At 38.9% G+C, this 21,076-nt stretch overlaps 1 protein-coding gene across 2 annotated transcripts in view; it reads right to left on the bottom strand.

The window, feature by feature from the left end:
- Positions 1 to 14,710: 14,710 nt before the first annotated feature.
- The window catches only part of LOC110461837 (GDP-Man:Man(3)GlcNAc(2)-PP-Dol alpha-1,2-mannosyltransferase-like), a 12,413-nt gene continuing 6,047 nt past the window's right edge, over positions 14,711 to 21,076 (bottom strand). Inside the window, exons 1-3 of one of the 2 annotated variants that reach the window (XM_021515533.1) lie at positions 20,499 to 20,806; positions 15,540 to 16,471; positions 14,711 to 15,057 (exon numbers count right to left, since the gene is read on the bottom strand). In XM_021515533.1, the coding sequence (XP_021371208.1) occupies positions 14,762 to 15,057; positions 15,540 to 16,471; positions 20,499 to 20,620 (1,350 nt within the window). In that variant the 5' untranslated portion in view covers positions 20,621 to 20,806 and the 3' untranslated portion in view covers positions 14,711 to 14,761. Of the gene's footprint in view, positions 15,058 to 15,539; positions 16,472 to 20,498; positions 20,807 to 21,076 lie in introns of those variants that run through there. The other variant, XM_021515532.1, reaches the window with a different exon arrangement.

The following is a 21,076-nucleotide window of genomic DNA, read 5'->3' as shown; positions in this document are numbered from 1 at the left end:
GTCCCTGTTTACAATTATATATTGCGTGGTCAGAGCTATGAAGCGGTCCTGTTCCAACTAACTGAGGATAATCAAAAGTGCTAATCAGTAATAATATATCTGATTCACGCTTCATATGATTATAATGTTATCAAAATATTGCATATTCGTTCATCGTTAAAATAACAAATCCTTACTAAAAACTCTAAAAAAAGAAACGACGGCCATGTTAGATCACGCGTGATGTTATCCGTTTCCTTATATGGCCTTCACGGCCAAATATAGTATTACTACTGATGCGGTCATGTTTACTACAATTTCCATATTTGGTCATGACACCCATATTTAGACGTCTGACCTATATCGGAAAGATTGACGAAGTTTCCAACATGGCAGTCAATTAGGATTTCGCTTGCACTTGTTACGTAAACTTGATAATTTAACGAAATATAAGGCGGAGTATAACTTACAATTATGTAGGAGATCAACATAAAAAGTTCATATTACAAACCTATTAATGGATACGGATCCTGTCAATTAATTCTAAATTCGCCTCCGTGTGATTCACACCAGGCTTGCCTAACTAAAATGGGATCAACCGGCCGGGGCATATGAGACCGGGAATCATTTTAGTACTAGCCACTGTCCTTCTCTAGTTCCATATTGGTATTCTAACCTGAAGGCTTTTTTTTTTCACCTTCGCAGTATTATCATTTTGTTCTATTTTCATCATAAGATATGCTATTGCATTTTTATATCGCCTTCTCGCTAATTACAGCTCAGCCAGAAACGAAAATTATGCGCCGATAGGCCTACATTTTATATGTCTGTTGGTGTGATTTGTGTTTTTCGTTTATTGAAGTATTACCATATAACAGGACTCTTTTATTTCAATATACACAAAAACAACAACACCTTCGGAATGATTTCAGACATATACTGCGGGAAAACACGAGTGATCTCCCTTACATTTAGACATGCGCACATTTTACTTTCGTTTTGTGTAGGCCTAGACATCATTCGCAACGCGAAGCGGAAAAGACGAAAATGCAGGCGAGTGTTGACTTAATGTTAGGCATGTTGTTTAAGCAGCATTGACAATGAACAATATACATACACTTCTGCAACGTTTACCTACTACTGATTCATAAATAAGGCTATGTATCCCGATTTCGGTGACTTGTGGCCAAGCATGCGGCCGAAGCCGCAGAGAATGGCGCATGTTGTCAGCGGCGATGACAAAAAGGAAGGTGCTTCTACGGTATGTATAGCAGTTATTATGCAAAAACAAACATAATAAACGGACGTTTTACTCTAGTGAATTACAGCGTCACGAGGAACGTCTTTCTCCAGACGTGTTGCAAAATTTTCGAACTGCTTAGTTGCAAACTGATTTCACTTAAGCGTTGTTTGTGAGGATATTTGGCCTTACATTTCTTCTCATTCAGTTAAAAAAAAACATGTTATAAACATTGTATTATTAGATTCATTGTGATGTTGGCTTTCATTGAAGTTTCAATTGTTATACTACTTGATGTTTTGGAAACTTAAACAAGTATAGTAGTTCTAAATATTATGAAATGACAGAAACATTAGGCCAAACAAATTACTTGTGTTTCTACTATCAGAAAAAAATAGGGTAGGTATGTATTAGCTAGGCATTTTATTGTTAATTTGAAAAATATCTTTACTGCGCTAATATAGAGCAGGAGTTCTGACTTTAACAGTGCATATAAAAACTTAAGGGTATTGTAGAACACAAATCTGAGATAAGTCTGGTTAACCACACTGGTGTCGAACACACCAATAAGTATAGTGTGTATAATATATCATAGTTTATACACATCATATTACTATTAGTGTGTCCAGTATCTGTGGGGTTAGCATAAACTCAATATTTGTTTTAAACTTTTAATTGGCCTTATATAATGATCATTTATAGGTCAGACAGGGTTTGGTTTCCAATTCGGAAACTAGACCTGTTAAAACAGTTATCATTTGTAATTTAGAGATTAAATATTTCTAAGCAGAAAAAAATGAACTATAAATATTTTTCAACCTTTTCTGAGTTGTACAATTTTAGAGTATCTTCTGTCTGAAATCTGAACATAACTTGTTTTATGATAAATGTGTAAAACAATTCCTCATACTGGGGTAAAGTTTTTCTATATATAGTCCCAAAAACTACAGATAAAATCCTTGAGCACGTACAAGATACAAAAATATATATTTTACGTCCATTTTGCAAAACATACAACATAAGCTACAAAGACAAAACATGAGTATAATAACAGAGACCAAAATATTACAACATGGAAAAATAAAATAAAAACATGTATGTACATGTAGTATACTGTAAGCTCAGAAAAAGAGTTTATCACTTGGAAAGCACTTAATAGGCACATTGAACACGGTAAGCACATCAGCACATGGTAATTTAAGCACATTTAGAACATTTGCATACAGCACATAAAAAACAAAACCATAACATGGAAAGCTTATTAGCACATAGTAGGCACATTTGCACATTGTAAGCAAAATAAAGGAGTGCAATGGACATCTCCATGTTTCCTGGTTAATTTCTTCTTTATGGAAACAACCAGGGGAGAGTGATGTTCTGCTTCATCTTTTGTATTAATGAAAACCGTGAATATCTAAGTGCGTGTGTTTAAACTAATTTTGTTTTGTTTTTACTGGTACCTTTTTATGTACACATGTTTTACCACCTAAGGAATTAGATGTCTTAAGCCCCCATATGATGTGCTGTTATAAGTTGAATTTAATGTACATTTTGTTTATATTTAGTTCTGCTACCAAAGAGATTGACTTATTGAAATGTTTTTGAAACATTTTAATGAACTCCTCAGCTTTAATGCCTTATTTCTCACTATACAAGCTCATATTGCTATGCCTCCTATTTGTTTGAATATCATCTCTAAACATTATTGCTGGTGCAGAAATTATATGGTAACTATGTTCTATTTTAGGGGGGGAAAGCAATCAATATTACAACAGACAGGGATGGTTATTGATGGGAGAAAGGAGGATGAGAAATAGGAACTGTACCAACTCTCTCATACCTTTGAGGACTTCATGAACTTTTTCAAAAGGCTGCAAGAACTATACCAACAGTGACATGACATTTTGAAATCTGTCAGTTACTTTATAGAGGAGGAACCTCTGACTAAATCATTTTCTCTCAGACACATGAAAGCCGAGTCCACAGATCCTTCCATCAGCGAATAGTTCAAATGTAGTTCAAATGCTTTCCTCGCAAACTTTTCCTTAATGGAGAAGTCAGTGATCTTTACTTGGAACAGATTGAATCTGTGAATATTGATGCTGAAAGCCTGATGAATGTGATTGAACAGCCCCTACTTGATGCTGAAACCCTGATGAATGTGATTGAACACCCACTACTGACTAAGGGCACAAATGTTGGAAACAACGTTTGTTTTGATCAATATAACACTATGGGTGGTGGGAGCAAATTGGAAAAAAAATTAAAAGTATGTTTTTAAAGATAGAAATACTGGTCATGGCTTCCTTTTAGTTTTTGTCCAATGAATTAAAAGTCAACGCAAATGTTAAGTAGTAAAAGAAATGTAAGATCCCTGGTATACATTGTACTTTTAACAATGCTTATGATCAATATCAATAAAATAAAATAAAAGTTATAATATGTAACTTGATATTTGTTAACTTCGCTCGATTTTACTGTGTCCAACATTTGATATTAAATCTTGTGTGATATATGAGAGGGATAGCACACAAGATTGTATCAATGTCAATGAAAGCAATTATTTCTTAAGTTTTCAACCATATTTCTTGAAACTTCATTTCTAAATTTCATACATCAATTGTTCAAGACAGTTTTAAGGTCAATTTCATTCAGTCAAGGTGAAGGCTACAGCTTCACAACCTGTTCATGTACATGTGACAGAGAAATTGTCAGTGCATTCCTAACTAAGTATTCAAACCAAATTTTATAAACCTTGATCCATCATTCTCAACATTAAATCATGCACTACCTGTTTGCATATACACAAGCAACCTCAACTTTCAATAAGTCCTGTTGTCAACATTTGTTGCACAATGCTATCAGTTCTGAAACCAACAATCATGACAACTGTAATAACATAGTATGTGTTCTAGCTGGTACATTTGCAGTACTCTTTTGAAATGTATTTGAAATTAATATGTGCATCTTATTTCAAATGCTAGCCTATGAAGATGATAAAGCTGAACATATGCTATAAAGTTGTTGTTTTCTTTGTGAAGAATTTATGCAATGGAAATAGAGGGAAAATAATGTACTCTCCTAATCTTGTGTGTGTGTGTGTGAGTATGTATCTTTATATTTTGTTTATCTTATTCAATATTGAAACATACAACAATGTATCATATTGAATTAGAGTGCTTTTTATATTATTTGTTTATTTTAACACAGATTCAAAATAGTTCCATTTTTCATAAGAAGAGACCTTTTCACTGCAGTGAATATGTAAAACACTTTATTTAAAAGTTTTTCAAAATTATTGAGAGACTTGTAAATTTATAGGTAGCAGTAATCCACTTGCTTATCCACAATTTAGTTTCGGCAAGTAAACATCCTTATAAATATTGTTCTGTAACAATATACACTGACTGATGCAAAATTGAAACTTGAACAAAATTCACACGTATTAAAAAGCATGCCAACCCTGGTCGATGTGCACACTTTACAAGATAACTTGCTTGAATATATATTGATCAATATACAAACTTAGACGATAAGTTCAAAGTTGAGTGAAATCCATGCCTAATTAATTAGCATACTGTACTCTGATTGGTCAATGGTTTTATGCCAAGTAACTTTGTTAGATAAGGCAAGGGTTGATATCTTATTCAACAACAAAGGCAAAGTTCAAAGATGTTCACAATCTGTGCATAATCTATTCAATGGTTTAAAATAATCAGGTATTGGTCAAAGGGGTAAATGCCAGTTTCAGTTTTTAATGTTCTATGAAATACATTGTATGGACAAAGGGAAGCAATTCCAAATTCCTATGCAAATTAATTATCCAAAGGTTTAAAATGATATATTCTAGAGGAAACTTGGTACCACTCTTCTGACAAACCTATAAAGATATACTGTACACACAAGAAGAATAACTTCACAGTGGTACACTTTTACATAAAACTTTGATTCATAACAAATTAACAGTAAATCCTTCTGTACAATATGATGGGAACTTCGTCTTTATTTTGTTCTCCATTCCAAAAATAATATATATATCTTTTGCCTTAGCTTTCAGTACTTTGATATTGTTTAACATCCCATTAACAGCTTAGGTCATTTAAGAAGGTGCCTCCATGTGTGTTGTGTTGCATGCATGCATGTGTGTATGTGTGCCGGAGACAGGGTATGTTGGTGTACGTGCCTCCTTGTGATAGCGCGGATCTGATGCAGATTTTATAGTGCTATCTCACTGAAATACCATGCCGAAGGCACCCAGCACAGCATTTCACCTGGTCACATTATACTGACAACGGGTGAACCAGTTGTTGCCATTCCCCTAAATGCTGAACGTTAAGCAGGGAATAACAATTACCATTTGTAAGGACTTTGGTATGTCCCGGCCTGGTGACAGAACCCACTTCCCTCCTCACCTTGACAAACGCTCACCATATTGAGTGTCAGTTGTATGGTTCTCGACTAAAGGCCATGTAAGAACGATGGATCGAAAGTCAACTGGGTTTTTCACATCCAATTCATGATGTCCAGATCATAATGTCTCTTTATAGGTCAAGTGTCCAGCAGGATTTTACCTCCAAGGTGAATGTCACAAGAAAAACAGCTCAAACAAGGTCACAGATATGTCAAAGGTCAAAATATGTCACTTTCAAAATTACTTCAGACATTGATCGATTGAAGTTCATGTAAAACGTTTCCTGATAATGATGATGTCATAACTAAGATTTTAGCAACATTTATACAAGGAGACATCGTTGTCTTGTTTTATGATATGCTAAATATATATAGGCCACATAGTTCTGTAGCTTCTCTGACCTAGAAAGAGGATGAAAATCATTTATTTGGACAACTTCATTCAACAGTAAGCTACAGGCCAAATACATATATCATGAGTTTAGGACTTGTGTTTCTGAAGAAGATGACAATGGGTGAACAACAGATACCACGCCATCACAGTATCTTACACTCACTATGCGACAAATAACATATATTTAAAGAGGACAAATGAGTCAAAGCTTTAAGTCATCCACAAAATTATATTGTAAGGTACAGTGGTGAATCGATATTTACTTGAAAAAATTATAATTTTTAAGACTTATTTCCCCTTAAAATCAAGGGTTCCCATCAGTCTATGGTTTGTGACATCATTTCTCTTCACTTACGTCAAAGTAGCATTATAAAATCTGCAGATCGAGAGGACCTGAGTTCAGAAAAAAACATATCTGACACCAATATAATTTGAAGATTCTTTATTGGATAAGATTTCTAAATTGTTGTGAATACTAAGATGAGTAGGTAACTACCAAATCTTAAAAACAATTGACTCCTTTCACTTCTTGCAGTATTTAGAAATATTTTATTTAGTATCACAAATTTGATTCGAGTTGCATAGCCCTTAATATAAATTATAAATTTACCTCAGCAAAGTTACTGATAAACTGGCTACCAGTGGTTAAAATCAAAACTTTACAACAGATCATTTGAAGGTTTCTACCTATGGCTAATATATTCCAACACTAGTCCCTATATTTAGTAAGAAATGCATAGGAAGGGAAGTAACTCTTTGCATCTCCTTCTTCAAATCAAAAGCAACCAAAGGGAAGTAACTCTTCACTACACATTTTAATTTATCCAATCATTATTTTATTATTGTACCATTACCTGATTTTTCATGACTAAAACAAGTAGAAATTTGATATTTCAAACTTTTATCATAATCATACTGTGTATGTTGGAATGTGTCAATAACTCAATGCTCTCACACTTTACCATCAACACTCTTTATTGCACACTTTTTAAGAACTTATTTCTAGGCCTTTTTTTTTTTTAGTTGTTGCTAAAACAAATATATCCTCCTCAAACCAGTCTATGTAAGTTTTAACACTACAGTAACAAAAAATCCTTTTTTTTTTTTGCATATTAAAACAAACATGAATTTAGAAAGCATTATACTGTAGATTAAAACATACTATCCCAACACTTTTGCTTCCAAAACAAAATCCAGAATGACATTCATTACAACAAAACGATACATAAATAATCATCTGGAGGGGGGGTTTGGAAGTGTCTACAATTATAAAGCAAGTTTCCTTATTATTTCATTAAAACTTAAAAATTTAAACTTGTCTTAAATCTACATTTATCATAAATACATTCATACATTAAAACATAAGAGACTGTATATACTAGAGACTCTTACGAGTGCACGGCTTAGAATGTTGGAATGGCAGTAAACACATATCTTTACTACATCATGAAATCTCTTTGACGACAAAAAATAACAAATTAACAACTATCACAATGCTGTCTTTGTATCTCAATCAGGACTTACAACAAATTAAACAGGCTTTGATTAAAACTGAAGCAAAAAAAAAAGAAAAATCAAATCAAATTTAATGACCAATTATAACGTATCTATATATCCACCTAACAGCACCTTCATGCTTACTTCGTATTTGTCACAGAGAGAAAGAAAAAATACAAACTCTTTGTGACTTGCATGTTTAAAGCAAAAAGACAAAAATATAGACAACATGGTAATAATTGATAGCAGTTTTTGATTTAAACCAGAAATACCTTTGAACTGTTGAAGTGTATATGGTGCATGGAAAGGCCAATTTATGTCAGTTTCAATAACTGAATTGATATTTTATCCCCCGTCCTAAATCACAATCTGTTGTTGATGTTTCAGGAATTCTTTGTCATATAACTGACCTAGTATGGAACTAAGACTAAAGCATATTTGGTCAGAGAAATTATTTTAACCGACAGTAGAGAGGTGGACGGATTCCTAGGCCAAGCCAAACTGAAAACTGAATTCAAATCTACAACTAGGACCATATCAAGTTTAACCCCCTCACCTCTGCTTCATATGAAATGGCCTAGGTTGAGGTATGACAGGATGGTATCCCAGTTAATCCTGATAACACTGGTCAAATTAAATAGGATTCAAACGCAGAGATATCCCAAAACATTCTATAGGGTCACCACTCAAAACAGTACAGGGGAATCACTTTTCTCCCACAACCACTAAAGTTTTCCCCACTCCAGACTCATTGGATAAACCTGCTAGGAGTTGGTAAACATTTTTGCTTACCCACTAGTGGGTAACACCCTGGACGTGACTTCATTGGTCAATATTCTAATTATAATGTCGAGTAACCATGCTTTGCGACACCATCTTCCGTTGTGACAACACAGTTCGTGGCTATTGTTTGCCCCATCAGAAACAGGAATAATGGATTTGTAAGAGGACCACGGTTTTCTAGACATTTGATCCTAATGTTGTGGGAGAAAAATTTCTCCAAACTCATGCTGGTTGATTATCTTGTTTATCTAACTCTCGTTGGTTAATTTTCTAATTGTAAAAGACCTTGGTAAACCTTGTGTCTGTATACTATTCTAAAATAACCTAACTCGAGTTAGATAAATATGATCACAACCCATCACTCCTTGGGGAATCACTATGCATACACTCTATTTCACACACTAAGCCTGTAGGTTTGATTCACAAATTCATGAATAAATGATTAAAAGGATGCTATTTCAATGTCAATAATAATCGTCTATGGAATTCATATTCACAAAAGATTCTAATTAAAGAAATTCAAATATGTTCTGGATATAAAGCAAGTTCTATCTGGTTTCATTCCATTCGTTTTCTCCATTCAGATGTCAAGTTTAACTTGTAACACAGTAGTTATTGACCTAGGTGCATTTATCTACGTGTAAATTACATGGAAATAGACAGCATGCAAATATAGGTTTCCTTATCTTTGGAGACACATTGGAATAATAATCAAGTGAAAATGTATTATTGAAAATATTGAAAATCATGCACAATAAAATGTTTGTTTCATCCTAATTCTATAAAGTTGATACATCTTAGGCAGGCGTGCCCAAATCACACCAAACTTATTTTACATTTATTTGGGATTGCTCACCGCTATATATTTAGAATAAGGGGAATAAAAAGTTTGGTCATCTTACTCCAAATAGTAACTTCTGGAGATAGCTATTTGATTAAACAAATGTGCACTCTCATCTCAAATGTAATCGCATTTCACCAAGACGGTTCGGGTTCAACTCCTCGATTGGACGTCAAAAGGTAGGGGTTCACCTACCCAACCATATTAAGAACCCCTACACAACAAGGGTGATTAATCTTCGGTGAAAAAAATTGTTTAATAACTGTTTTAAAATAAATAAAGTTGATATTTTTACATAATCGAATAAAATCATAAATTCAAAAATATAATTTCATATGCATCATTTAAAATTAAAATTCCAAATAAGTACAAATTAATTTAGTGTGACATAAGTAGATATTATTGTCACCTTAACATTTGCCACTAGAGTACAAAGCATAATATAGCTTCTTCTACAAGGGCAAGTTTGAAAATTTTGAATTGCTAATAAAAAGAATTTGTAGCTAATCATATGGCTTCTTTTGATACATAGAATATAATGGAAAGATGGTGTCAGACTTAAGTTGTATATGAGAAAAGAACTTACCACAATATATATGTACGGAGTGCTTTATAAAAATTTATATCAATTTAGAGTCATCTTTAAACTATTATTATTTACTATGTATAGAGCAGGAAGAAATCTTATAAAACGTTCAATGAGAAATCACGCATTGCAATTTTGAAATGGAAAACACTATTTCCAGGCACCTAGTAATCACAATAAAAACAGTTTATACAACAACTTAGGTCTGAATTGGGTATAACAGTGCATTTGTTTATAACACAAAATATTTTAAAAACAAATTATGAAAAATTCTTTACTTTGCTTATCTCTGAAATTGGCAATTACCATTCAAGAAAAAAATTAAACAAATCACATTTCTTTTTTAGGAAATTGACAAAATATCATCCCTATGGAGATTTCACATTGCAAGGTATACATATTACGAGGTTCTTTTACATCATTTTCATAAAAGAAAACTTCAACACAATTTTGTGAAATATTTAAAAATAGAAATTATCAGTTGATAATGGCATAGATAATGATTAATTTTAAGTTCTAAGTTCTTCAAATATCTAAATGAAAAATCAAAACATACACAAAAGCAAGAAATGAAATTCACATGCTTTACAATTTTTTGACAAACATGCGGATGACATTTTCGAATTTTGAGATAGAATTCTATCAACTGATAAACATGTCTTTTCATATTGACTTCAGATTGACCAATCAGAGAATTACTTTCCATTCACTGCATTGCCCATTTAAATTTGTAGGCAGCCTTGTTGTCAGGCTTGACCTCTTCAGAATATGGTATATGAATTTGACATATTCTTTCATACAATAAAATGTGTGTCTGAATGTTTTAGAAATGTAATAGATTGAGCTGATATAATAAGTAGAAATGTAATAGGTCTCCCGATGACTACCTCTTGCATTACACTTTTATAGCAGAATATACATACATTTTTTGTGCATTTTGTAAAATAAACATAGCATTGAACAGATAATCATTAAGTATTTTCCATATATTTCACTGTGATGATTTTTTTTAAAAATAATTTCTATTCTAAAAGATAAACAAAATAAAATATGTATTAAATAATTATCTTCAATATCACATTCAAACAGCTAATTCTGTCAATTCTAGTACGTATCTACCCTGTTAAGTTAACTGAAATAAATTTCACAAAGATACTAAAAAAAAAATCAGTAAACTTAAACAAGAATCCAATCAGATTGATCCCTCATCAAAATACTGGGAACATGTACAATACAGGTTTTTTAATTTATGAATTTTTATCATATGTACCATAAAAATTTAGATTTAGTCATGACTGTAGTTACATTTGAATGATGATTATATAACAATGACCATCCACTTCATCTAGGGCCATCAGCAAGTCACACATTGTACGCAGGGTCATTTGAAGCAATGTATTTTTCACAGAAAGAGGAATATGTCATGTACACACATTTAGCATCAATGCAAAATGATAACATAACAGTTGGTATGTTTTTACAAGACTCAATAAAATTACAATGCTCGATATTAAAGCTAAGTTCAGTATCCAATTAAGAAAAGTATGTATTTAAAAGTCATATTGTCCATATTTCAATACCACAGAGACTTTTTTCAGGCATTTGGTTTTTCTTGTGTATACAAATTTTGAAGTTCTGTGTTTATCAAATTTCATGAAATTTGTAAAGCATTTACAATTATAGGACTCAAAAAGGTTTCTGGATATCAAGAAGATTACTAAAATTTAATCATACCTGACCACTTTGATCCCTGCCCTTCAGGCCCTATGGCTGATAAGGGTATTCATTTTCATACCACCAACCTGCCATCCAATGATGACAGTTCAAACCAAGTTTCCATTTTTTCCCTTCGGGAAATTACAAATTATATATCCAGAAACAATAGAGTAAACGTCATCTCTTCCAAGGGGTAATGGGTAACTGAGGGGTAAAGGGTAACCGAGGGGTAATGGGTAACCCAGGGGGAATGGGTAACCGAGGGGTAATGGGCAACCGAGGGCTCGGGGAAATGGGTAACCGAGGGGTGATGGGTAACCGAGGGGTAATGGGTAACTGAGGGGTAAAGGGTAACCGAGGGGTAATGGGTAACCGAGGGGTAATGGGTAACCCAGGGGGAATGGGTAACCGAGGGGTAATGGGTAACCGAGGGCTCGGGGAAATGGGTAACCGAGGGCTCGGGGTAATGGGTAACCGAGGGCTCGGGGAAATGGGCAACCGAGGGCTCGGGGAAATGGGCAACCGAGGGCTCGGGGTAATGGGTAACCGAGGAGTACGGTAAACCTTCGGTCAGTTCGAACAAAATTAAATAAATATTGATGAACCTGTTCGGATTATACAAAATTATGCTTCAGAAAATAAGCGTGAGTTCGAACTATCGACAACAATTTCGGCAAAGTGCAAATCAAGTCACAAACATATACCCGACATATTTTCTTCACCGGAGTATACCTCTATATATCCAATGTAAGGCCGATACGTAACAACGACGGCCTGGCATAGAACAATGGCACATTTATAAATGGGTAAAATGATAGTATACTATTTAATTCAATGTTAATTGATCATTAAACTTTCTTCATTTCGTGATATTTACATTCTGTATGCTTAGACCCATTGACAAAAATTACATTCATAAATGCATAACACAGGTGTTCATAGAATCTCAGCACGTGGGAACTGATAGTAACCTGATCACACTGCGTAGTAATACACTACAAAAACTACTCACTCGGAACGACCGACCTAGATGCTTAATTCTTACATCTTAAAATATTATTGAACTGTGCTTTGTGAAATATCCACGTATTCACGTGTCCTGTGCTACAAATAAACATTGAATATGGAACTACATTTTGTTGTGTTATTGTTGTTGACGGTTGCTAAGATCTCTCACGATAGTGTCACATTTCCCCGCGAAAAAACACTGTTCTCGCCACTGCGTTGCACCCGTGTATAAGCAGGAACAAACCCTGTTTATTTGTTTTATTCGTTGTTATATCGATCCACTGAAAGGATTCGTCAATGTAAATATAAGGAATGATATTTATTTTTTCAACATTTATGAGGTCATAACAACAATGGGTTTTTGGACATATTTTACATGAATCGCTAACGCGATTCATTCAATATGTCCATAAACCCATTGTTGTTATGACCTCATAAATGTTGAAAAAATAAAAATCATTCCTTAAATAATTATGATCGTTATTGCGAAGCAGAGGCCCTTGTGTAGGCCCCGAAACAGTACACGTTTCATTTATGACACAAAAGTTAAGACTACCTAGCTTGTATCAGAGACCTAAATATTGAGTCTCTGCGTGGTTAGGTTTTATTTGAATCAGAAACTATTGTATATATTATTTCGTAATGAATGGTCCGTTTAATAAATTGAAAACATAGTCTTCATAACCTGTTGCGTTTACAAAGCGCTACTGTACAGTAAATATAGGTCTATATGTTAGTAAAATTAGGTCAGAACATCAACATGTCTGCTTTAAATTATAAGTGATATAGTCCTAATACCGACCAAACTTTATTTGACACCTTCAAAATTACCCATCGCTAATTGGGACACCTGTGGATTGTTTGGACTTTGACATGAATGCTAATCACGTCACTCACCATGGCTGGGCGGCCGATTCCTACCGCGACATCGTGTCCTGCCCTACCTGGTGTGAGGCACACGTTTACAGGTAATACCCTGATTGGCAATAATTAAGGGATGTCTGGTCGCAATAAAATAATCAAAATGCTTAGTTAACACTGTATTTGACAACACACGGGCGATTTTTTAGCGTACAGCCATACAGCGTGACATCAGTTCGTACTGATCGCATGTTATTTATACATTGTCGGGGCCTAAGTTGAAATTGGCTGTCTCGTGCACGATGTATTTTCCAAACAATGTAAAAAAATGAATCAGCGCTAAAATCTGTGACATATATTTATGGTTTGTCTGTCACAGCTGTACTGCAATGCTCGCACATACAACCCATTACCCTAAACGTGTCTGTTGATCAAAGTATTGGCATTTTTCCGGGGACGATCGCAGCGAGCTTTCAATGGAGTTTGCCGGAAAAAAAATCTTACTTTACGTTTTCATTTGACAAGTTCGGACTATCCGAAATAAGGTCAATCAGAGTTTGAACTATCACTAGCTAGAATATTATTGTTTTATTGAAAAAAATACGTGTTCGAACTATCCGCCGATTCGAACTGACCGGAGGTTTACCGTAATGAAATTCACACTTTTTATAGTAACTTACAATTTTCCATCAAATAAAAGTATTTGATTATATGGATTCTGTTTACAGTACTAAGAAAAGTGTTGAAATTTCAGCTAATTTCACCCATTGCAGCCTTGTCCTTTGGGAACCTAGGAGTAGGTAATCATATATTTCTCAAATTATGATTGTTTTTTGCCATTAAAAGCTGTATATTACTTTAATATATATCGTCAGGACAAAGAAATAGCTTTAATGAAACAAATACTTTTAAATAACAAGGATTTACTTTTTTCTTAATAGTAATATACATTATTTCTGTATGCATCGACAAAATAAAATATTTTTTCGTCTTTTCAAGAGAATTCTTCACACCAGGAAATGCACAATACTGGTTAAGGCAGCGATAATTGAGACCGCAACATGTAGCCGAACAACAATAAATTAAAATACCCAAATATAAAACATATACGGCTCAGACTATCCTGTAATGTAGCACTGATAATCTTCGGTCACCCTAAAATTGGCAAAAAGCAGTTTTTTTAACATTGATATTTGTTGGGAAATCTTCAACTAGACACTTCTCCCAGTGTGCACTTCATTAATTCACATTTATGACCACAGCGAAACCTGTCACAAATTTTGGGCTTCCAAGACCAGTTGATCTGGATCCATGCCTGTTACGGTCCGGTAAGATTCTGCTTTGTATGCCCTACAGCTGTAGCTCTGCCATTGTCAATAACCTCAGCCATATATGTTTTATCATTGGTTGTACATGTATTATTTACGTAATAGACACAAACAAAATCTAAGATGTCCGCCTCATCTGAATGTTTGTAATGAGTGGTTCTATCACTTCCAGGAAGCCATGTTCAAATTCTTCCTCAGAAAACCGAGATATGGATTCTCGTGCATTTTTCCTTATATCCAGTCGTTCCCGCGCGGTCAGACTAAATATAGTGTCCAGGGCATGAGAATAAGACTGGACGTCTTCGGCCAGAAAACCTGTGGCCTGGTCATTATAATTGACCACTATGTCCAGTTTGGGACCTCCAGAGTTGTGTGCCAGGACCACTGTCCCTGCAGCCATTAATTCTACCACACCTGCAATAACAACAAAACAGGAACCTCCATTAATATCTTTCAATTCATATTTTTCAATAGAGAAACAATATCAAAAAGGAAGTTTTCCGAATAAAATGATACTATCAAATAGAGAGTTGTCTCCCTTGGACTGTAACTGACATCTGTTTAGTAATACATAATACAAAAAAATAAAACCATAAAAAATAGCTACCACCTGACAATGATTCCATATTCCAAATTTGTTACAGCAGAAATTTTGATTTATTTCATTTCCATACAAAAACGAAGCTGTTGAAAAAGTGTTCAGTAGATGTCAGTATTGCACTGCTTTTAGTTGGCAAATATAGGAAATAGGATAATGAATGATGCCACAAGGATTACAGGGAAAATTCAAATTAAGCAAACTTTGTTTACTGTAATGAAAACGAATGCAGTTCAATGGTGAAGAGACATGGACCCAGTCAACCGGTGAACCCTTATGCATACTTGTTGTTACTTACCGATACCGAAGTGTTCGTTCCACATGGTATGTAGTCCCACCACTGACGTGGCCATCAACTCTTTCAGTTCCTGGAAACTTACATTAAGTTTAAATTCCACATATTCTGCAATACCGAGTGTATCACACTGCTGTTTTAATCCTTCAACCAGTTCGTTATCTCCCCCATTTCTGCAGCTCCCCACCAAAACCAGTTTGTATTTGCTTCGCTCTTTTTCCGACTTCTTCAACATGAAGTGGTGAAAGGAATCTATTTGTAATGCATGGTCTTTTTCGGGTCTAAACTGTGCTATAGATACTATATTCATCGTAGGCGAGTCGATTTGTTCTCGCAGGTAGATCTTTGTGAACTCTGACGTGTCACAGGGGGGAAACAGGATGTGTGTGTGGCCGGAGGGCTGCCACAGTTGTTGTATATGGCCGTAAGTCCAGGTGGAGTTAACCATCACAGCGTGACACCGTTTCCCAGCCACTCCGTACAGGTAAGCAAAGGCTTTGTAGTACTGAAGTTTCACGGTGCTGAGGAGTCGGCTTTGCGATATAAAGGATGCGTTGTTGAAGGCCTCGGTTCTTGAAGAGACTTTCTCTAACATATCCGTACTTATTGTTGGATAGTGCACGTAGCAACACACCTTGCATCTCCCGAAATATTTAAACAGTGGAATAGTGAAAGCATATCCCATGGTGTCAATGTACACATCCGGTACAAACGCCTGCAATGCCTCCCATCCCAGGAGGATGGACCCCAGACTCTGGCCTAGCAGGGTGAACATCGGGTACTTGACAGCCTCAACCCAGCGACGACGCTTCAGGAAGACAAACTGGACATGTGACTTGAGTGTGATGTTGAAGCGCTGACGAGCACGCTCCAGGATCTGCGGACCAGTGGCGTCAGTATCTCCCGTGTACACAACACAGTTAACATTGGGGTACCTACAATTACATACAAGCTCTGATTATGATAGGGTTAAAGAATACATCAAATGGTCACACTATTAGGCACATCAAACCAGGGCAAAATAATTGCATTGGACCCCAAAATTTGTCTTAGGTCAAGAATATTATTGTTTGGTTTGGACCCGAACATTTAAAATAGTCAGCTCCAATACAAGATAGAAACAAAATGGACTAAATATTTCTGATACTGCTGATTTATTGAGGTCTTCCAAAACACTATCCCACAGCACTCTCCCAACCTCCACCCTCATCTTTACCTTTTCTGTATTGATCTGATGGCCACCCACAGCACTCTCTCCCCACCTTCACCCTCATCCTTACCTTCTCAGTACTGACCTGATGGCCACCCACACCACTCTCTCCCCATCTCCACCCTCATCCTTACCTTCTGACTAAATATTTCTGATACTGCTGATTTATTGAGGTCTTCCAAAACTCTATCCCACAGCACTCTCCCACCCTCCACCCTCATCTTTCCCTTTTCTGTATTGATCTGATTGCCACCCACAGCACTCTCTCCCCACCTTCACCCTCATCCTTACCTTCTCAGTACTGACCTGATGGCCACCCACCGCACACTCTCCCCACCTCCCCCCTCATCCTTACCTTCTCTGGATTGACCTGATGGCCACCCACACCACTCTCTCCCCATCTCCACCCTCATCCTTACCTTCTGACTAAATATTTCTGATACTGCTGATTTATTGAGGTCTTCCAAAACTCTATCCCACAGCACTCTCCCACCCTCCACCCTCATCTTTCCCTTTTCTGTATTGATCTGATTGCCACCCACAGCACTCTCTCCCCACCTTCACCCTCATCCTTACCTTCTCCGTATTGATCTGATGGCCACCCACAACACTCTCTACCCAACTCCACCCTCATCCTTACCTTTTTTGTATAGACCTGATGGCCACCCACAGTACTCTCTCCCAACCTCCACCCTCATCCTTACCTTCTCAGTCTTGACCTGATGGCCACCCACACCACTCTCTCCCCATCTCCACCCTCATCCTTACCTTCTCAGTCTTGACCTGATGGCCACCCACAACACCCTCTCCCCACCTCCACCCTCAGCCTTACCTTTTCTGTATTGACCTGATGGCCACGCACAGTACTCTCTCCCCACCTCCCCCCTCTTCCTTACCTTCTCTGTACTGTCCTGATGGCCACCCACAGCCCTCTCCCCCCACCTGCACCCTCATCCTTACCTTCTCCGTATTGATCTGATGGCCACCCACAGCCCTCTCTCCCCACCTCCCCCCTCTTCCTTACCTTCTCTGTACTGACCTGATGGCCACCCACAGAACTCTCTCCCCACCTCCCCCCTCATCCTTACCTACTCTGTATTGACCTGATGACCACCCACAACACTCTCTCCCAACCTCCACCCTCATCTTTGCCTTTTCTGTATTGATCTGATTGCCACCCACAGCACTCTCTCCCCGCCTCCACCCTCTTGCTTACCTTCTCTGTATTGACCTGATGGCCCCCCACAACCCTCTCTCCCCACCTCCACCCTCTTCCTTCCCTACTCTGTATTGACCTGATGACCACCCACAACACTCTCTCCCAACCTCCACCCTCATCCTTACCTTCTCAGTACTGACCTGATGGCCACCCACAGTACTCTCTCCCCCCCTCCACCCTCATCCTTACCTTTTCTGTACTGACCTGATGGCCACCCACCGCACACTCTCCCCACCTCCCCCCTCATCCTAACCTTCTCTGTATTGACCTGATGGCACCCCACAGCACTCTCTCCCCGCCTCCACCCTCTTGCTTACCTTCTCTGTATTGACCTGATGGCCACTCCCAGCACTCTCCCCACCTCCACCCTCATTCTTACCTTTTCTGTATTGACCTGATGGACACCCACAGTACTCTCTCCCCACCTCCCCCCTCATCCTTACCTTCTCGGGATTGACCTGAGGGCCACCCACAAAACTCTCTCCCCACCTCCACCTTCAAACTTACCTACTCTGTACTGAACTGATGGCCACCCACAACACTCTTTCCCCACCTCCACCCTCATCCCTACCTACTCTGTATTGACCTGGTGGCCACCCACAACACTCTCTCGCCACCTCCACCCTCATCCTTACCTCCTCTGTATTGACTTGATGGCCCCCCACAGCACTCTCTCCCCACCTCCACACTCATCCTTACCTACTCTGTAATGACCTGATGGCCACCCACAGTACTCTCTCCCAACCTCCACCCTCATCTTTGCCTTTTCTGTATTGATCTGATTGCCACCCACAGCACTCTCTCCCCAACTCCACCCTCATCCTTACCTTCTGACTAAATATTTCTGATACTGCTGATTTATTGAGGTCTTCCAAAACACTATCCCACAGCACTCTCCCACCCTCCACCCTCATCTTTACCTTTTCTGTATTGATCTGATGGCCACCCACAACACTCCCTCCCCACCCCCACCCTCATCCTTACCTTTTTTGTATAGACCTGATGGCCACCCCCCACCTCCACCCTCATCCCTACCTACTCTGTATTGACCTGGTGGCCACCCACAACACTCTCTCCCCAACCTCCACCCTCATCTTTGCCTTTTCTGTATTGATCTGATTGCCACCCACAGCACTCTCTCCCCACCTCCCCCCTCTTCCTTACCTTCTCTGTACTGTCCTGATGGCCACCCACAGCACACTCTCCCCCCCTCCACCCTCATCCTAACCTTCTCTGTATTGACCTGATGGCACCCCACAGCACTCTCTCCCCGCCTCCATCCCACAGCACTCTCCCAACCTCCACCCTCATCTTTGCCTTTTCTGTATTGATCTGATGGCCACCCACAGCCCTCTCTCCCCACCTCCCCCCTCATCCTTACCTACTCTGTACTGACCTGCTGGCCACCCACAACACTCTCTCCCAACCTCCACCCTCATCCTTACCTACTCTGTACTGACCGGATGGGCACCCACACCACTCTCTCCCCACCTCCTCTCTCATCCTTACCTTCTCTGTATAGACCTGATGGCCACCCACAGTACTCTCTCCCCACCTCCACCCGCATCCTTACCTTTTCTGTATTGACCTGATGGCCACGCACAGTACTCTCTCCCCACCTCCACCCTCTTCCTTCCCTACTCTGTATTGACCTGATGGACACCCACAGTACTCTCTCCCCCCCTCCACCCTCATCCTTACCTACTCTGCACTGACCTGATGGCCACCCACCGCACACTCTCCCCACCTCCCCCCTCATCCTTACCTTCTCGGGATTGACCTGATGGCCACCCACAGTACTCTCTCCCAACCTCCACCCTCTTCCTTACCTTCTCTGTACTGTCCTGATGGCCACCCACAGCACACTCTCCCCAACTCCACCCTCATCCTTACCTTTTCTGTACTGACCTGATGGTCACCCACAGCACACTCTCCCCCCCTCCACCCTCATCCTTACCTTCTTAGAATTGACATGATGGCCACCCACAACACTCTCTACCCAACTCCACCCTCATCCTTACCTTCTTAGAATTGACATGATGGCCACCCACAACACTCCCTCCCCACCCCCACCCTCATCCTTACCTTTTCTGTACTGACCTGATGGTCACCCACAGCACACTCTCCCCCCCTCCACCCTCATCCTTACCTTCTTAGAATTGACATGATGGCCACCCACAACACTCCCTCCCCACCCCCACCCTCATCCTTACCTTTTCTGTACTGACCTGATGGTCACCCACAGCACACTCTCCCCCCCTCCACCCTCATCCTTACCTTTTTTGTATAGACCTGATGGCCACCCACAGTACTCTCTCCCAACCTCCACCCTCATCCTTACCTCCTCTGTACTGCCCTGATGGCCACCCACAACACCCTCTCCCCACCTCCACCCTCAGCCTTACCTACTCTGTACTGACCGGATGGGCACCCACACCACTCTCTCCCCATCTCCACCCTCATCCTTACCTTCTTAGAATTGACATGATGGCCACCCACAACACTCCCTCCCCACCCCCACCCTCATCCTTACCTTTTCTGTATTGACCTGATGGCCACCCACAGTACTCTCTCCCCACCTCCACCCTCTTCCTTACCTTCTCTGTACTGACCTGATGGCCACCCACAGCACTCTCTCCCCACCTCCACCCTCATCCTTACCTTTTCTGTATAGACCTGATGGCCACCCACAGCACTTTCTCCCCACCTCCCCCCTCATCCTAACCTACTCTGTATTGATCTGATGGCCACCCACAACACTCTCTCCCCCCCTCCACCCTCATCCTTACCTTCTCTGTATAGACCTGATGGCCACCCACAGCACTTTCTCCCCACCTCCACCCTCATCCTAACCTTCTCTGTATTGATCTGATGGCCACCCACAACACTCTCTCCCCACCTCCGCCCTCATCCTTACCTTCTCTGTATAGACCTGATGGCCACCCACAGCACTTTCTCCCCACCTCCACCCTCATCCTAACCTACTCTGTATTGATCTGATGGCCACCCACAACACTCTCTCCCCACCTCCACCCTCATCCTTACCTACTCTGTATTGACCTGATGGCCACCCACAACACTCTCTCCCCACCTCCACCCTCATCCTTACCT

The sequence above is a fragment of the Mizuhopecten yessoensis genome, unplaced genomic scaffold (genome assembly GCF_002113885.1).
Source record: "Mizuhopecten yessoensis strain PY_sf001 unplaced genomic scaffold, ASM211388v2 scaffold10687, whole genome shotgun sequence".
NCBI classification, from domain to species: domain Eukaryota; kingdom Metazoa; phylum Mollusca; class Bivalvia; order Pectinida; family Pectinidae; genus Mizuhopecten; species Mizuhopecten yessoensis.
The sequence above is the reverse complement of the archived record's forward strand: the minus strand, read 5'-3'. Positions and strand labels throughout refer to the sequence as shown.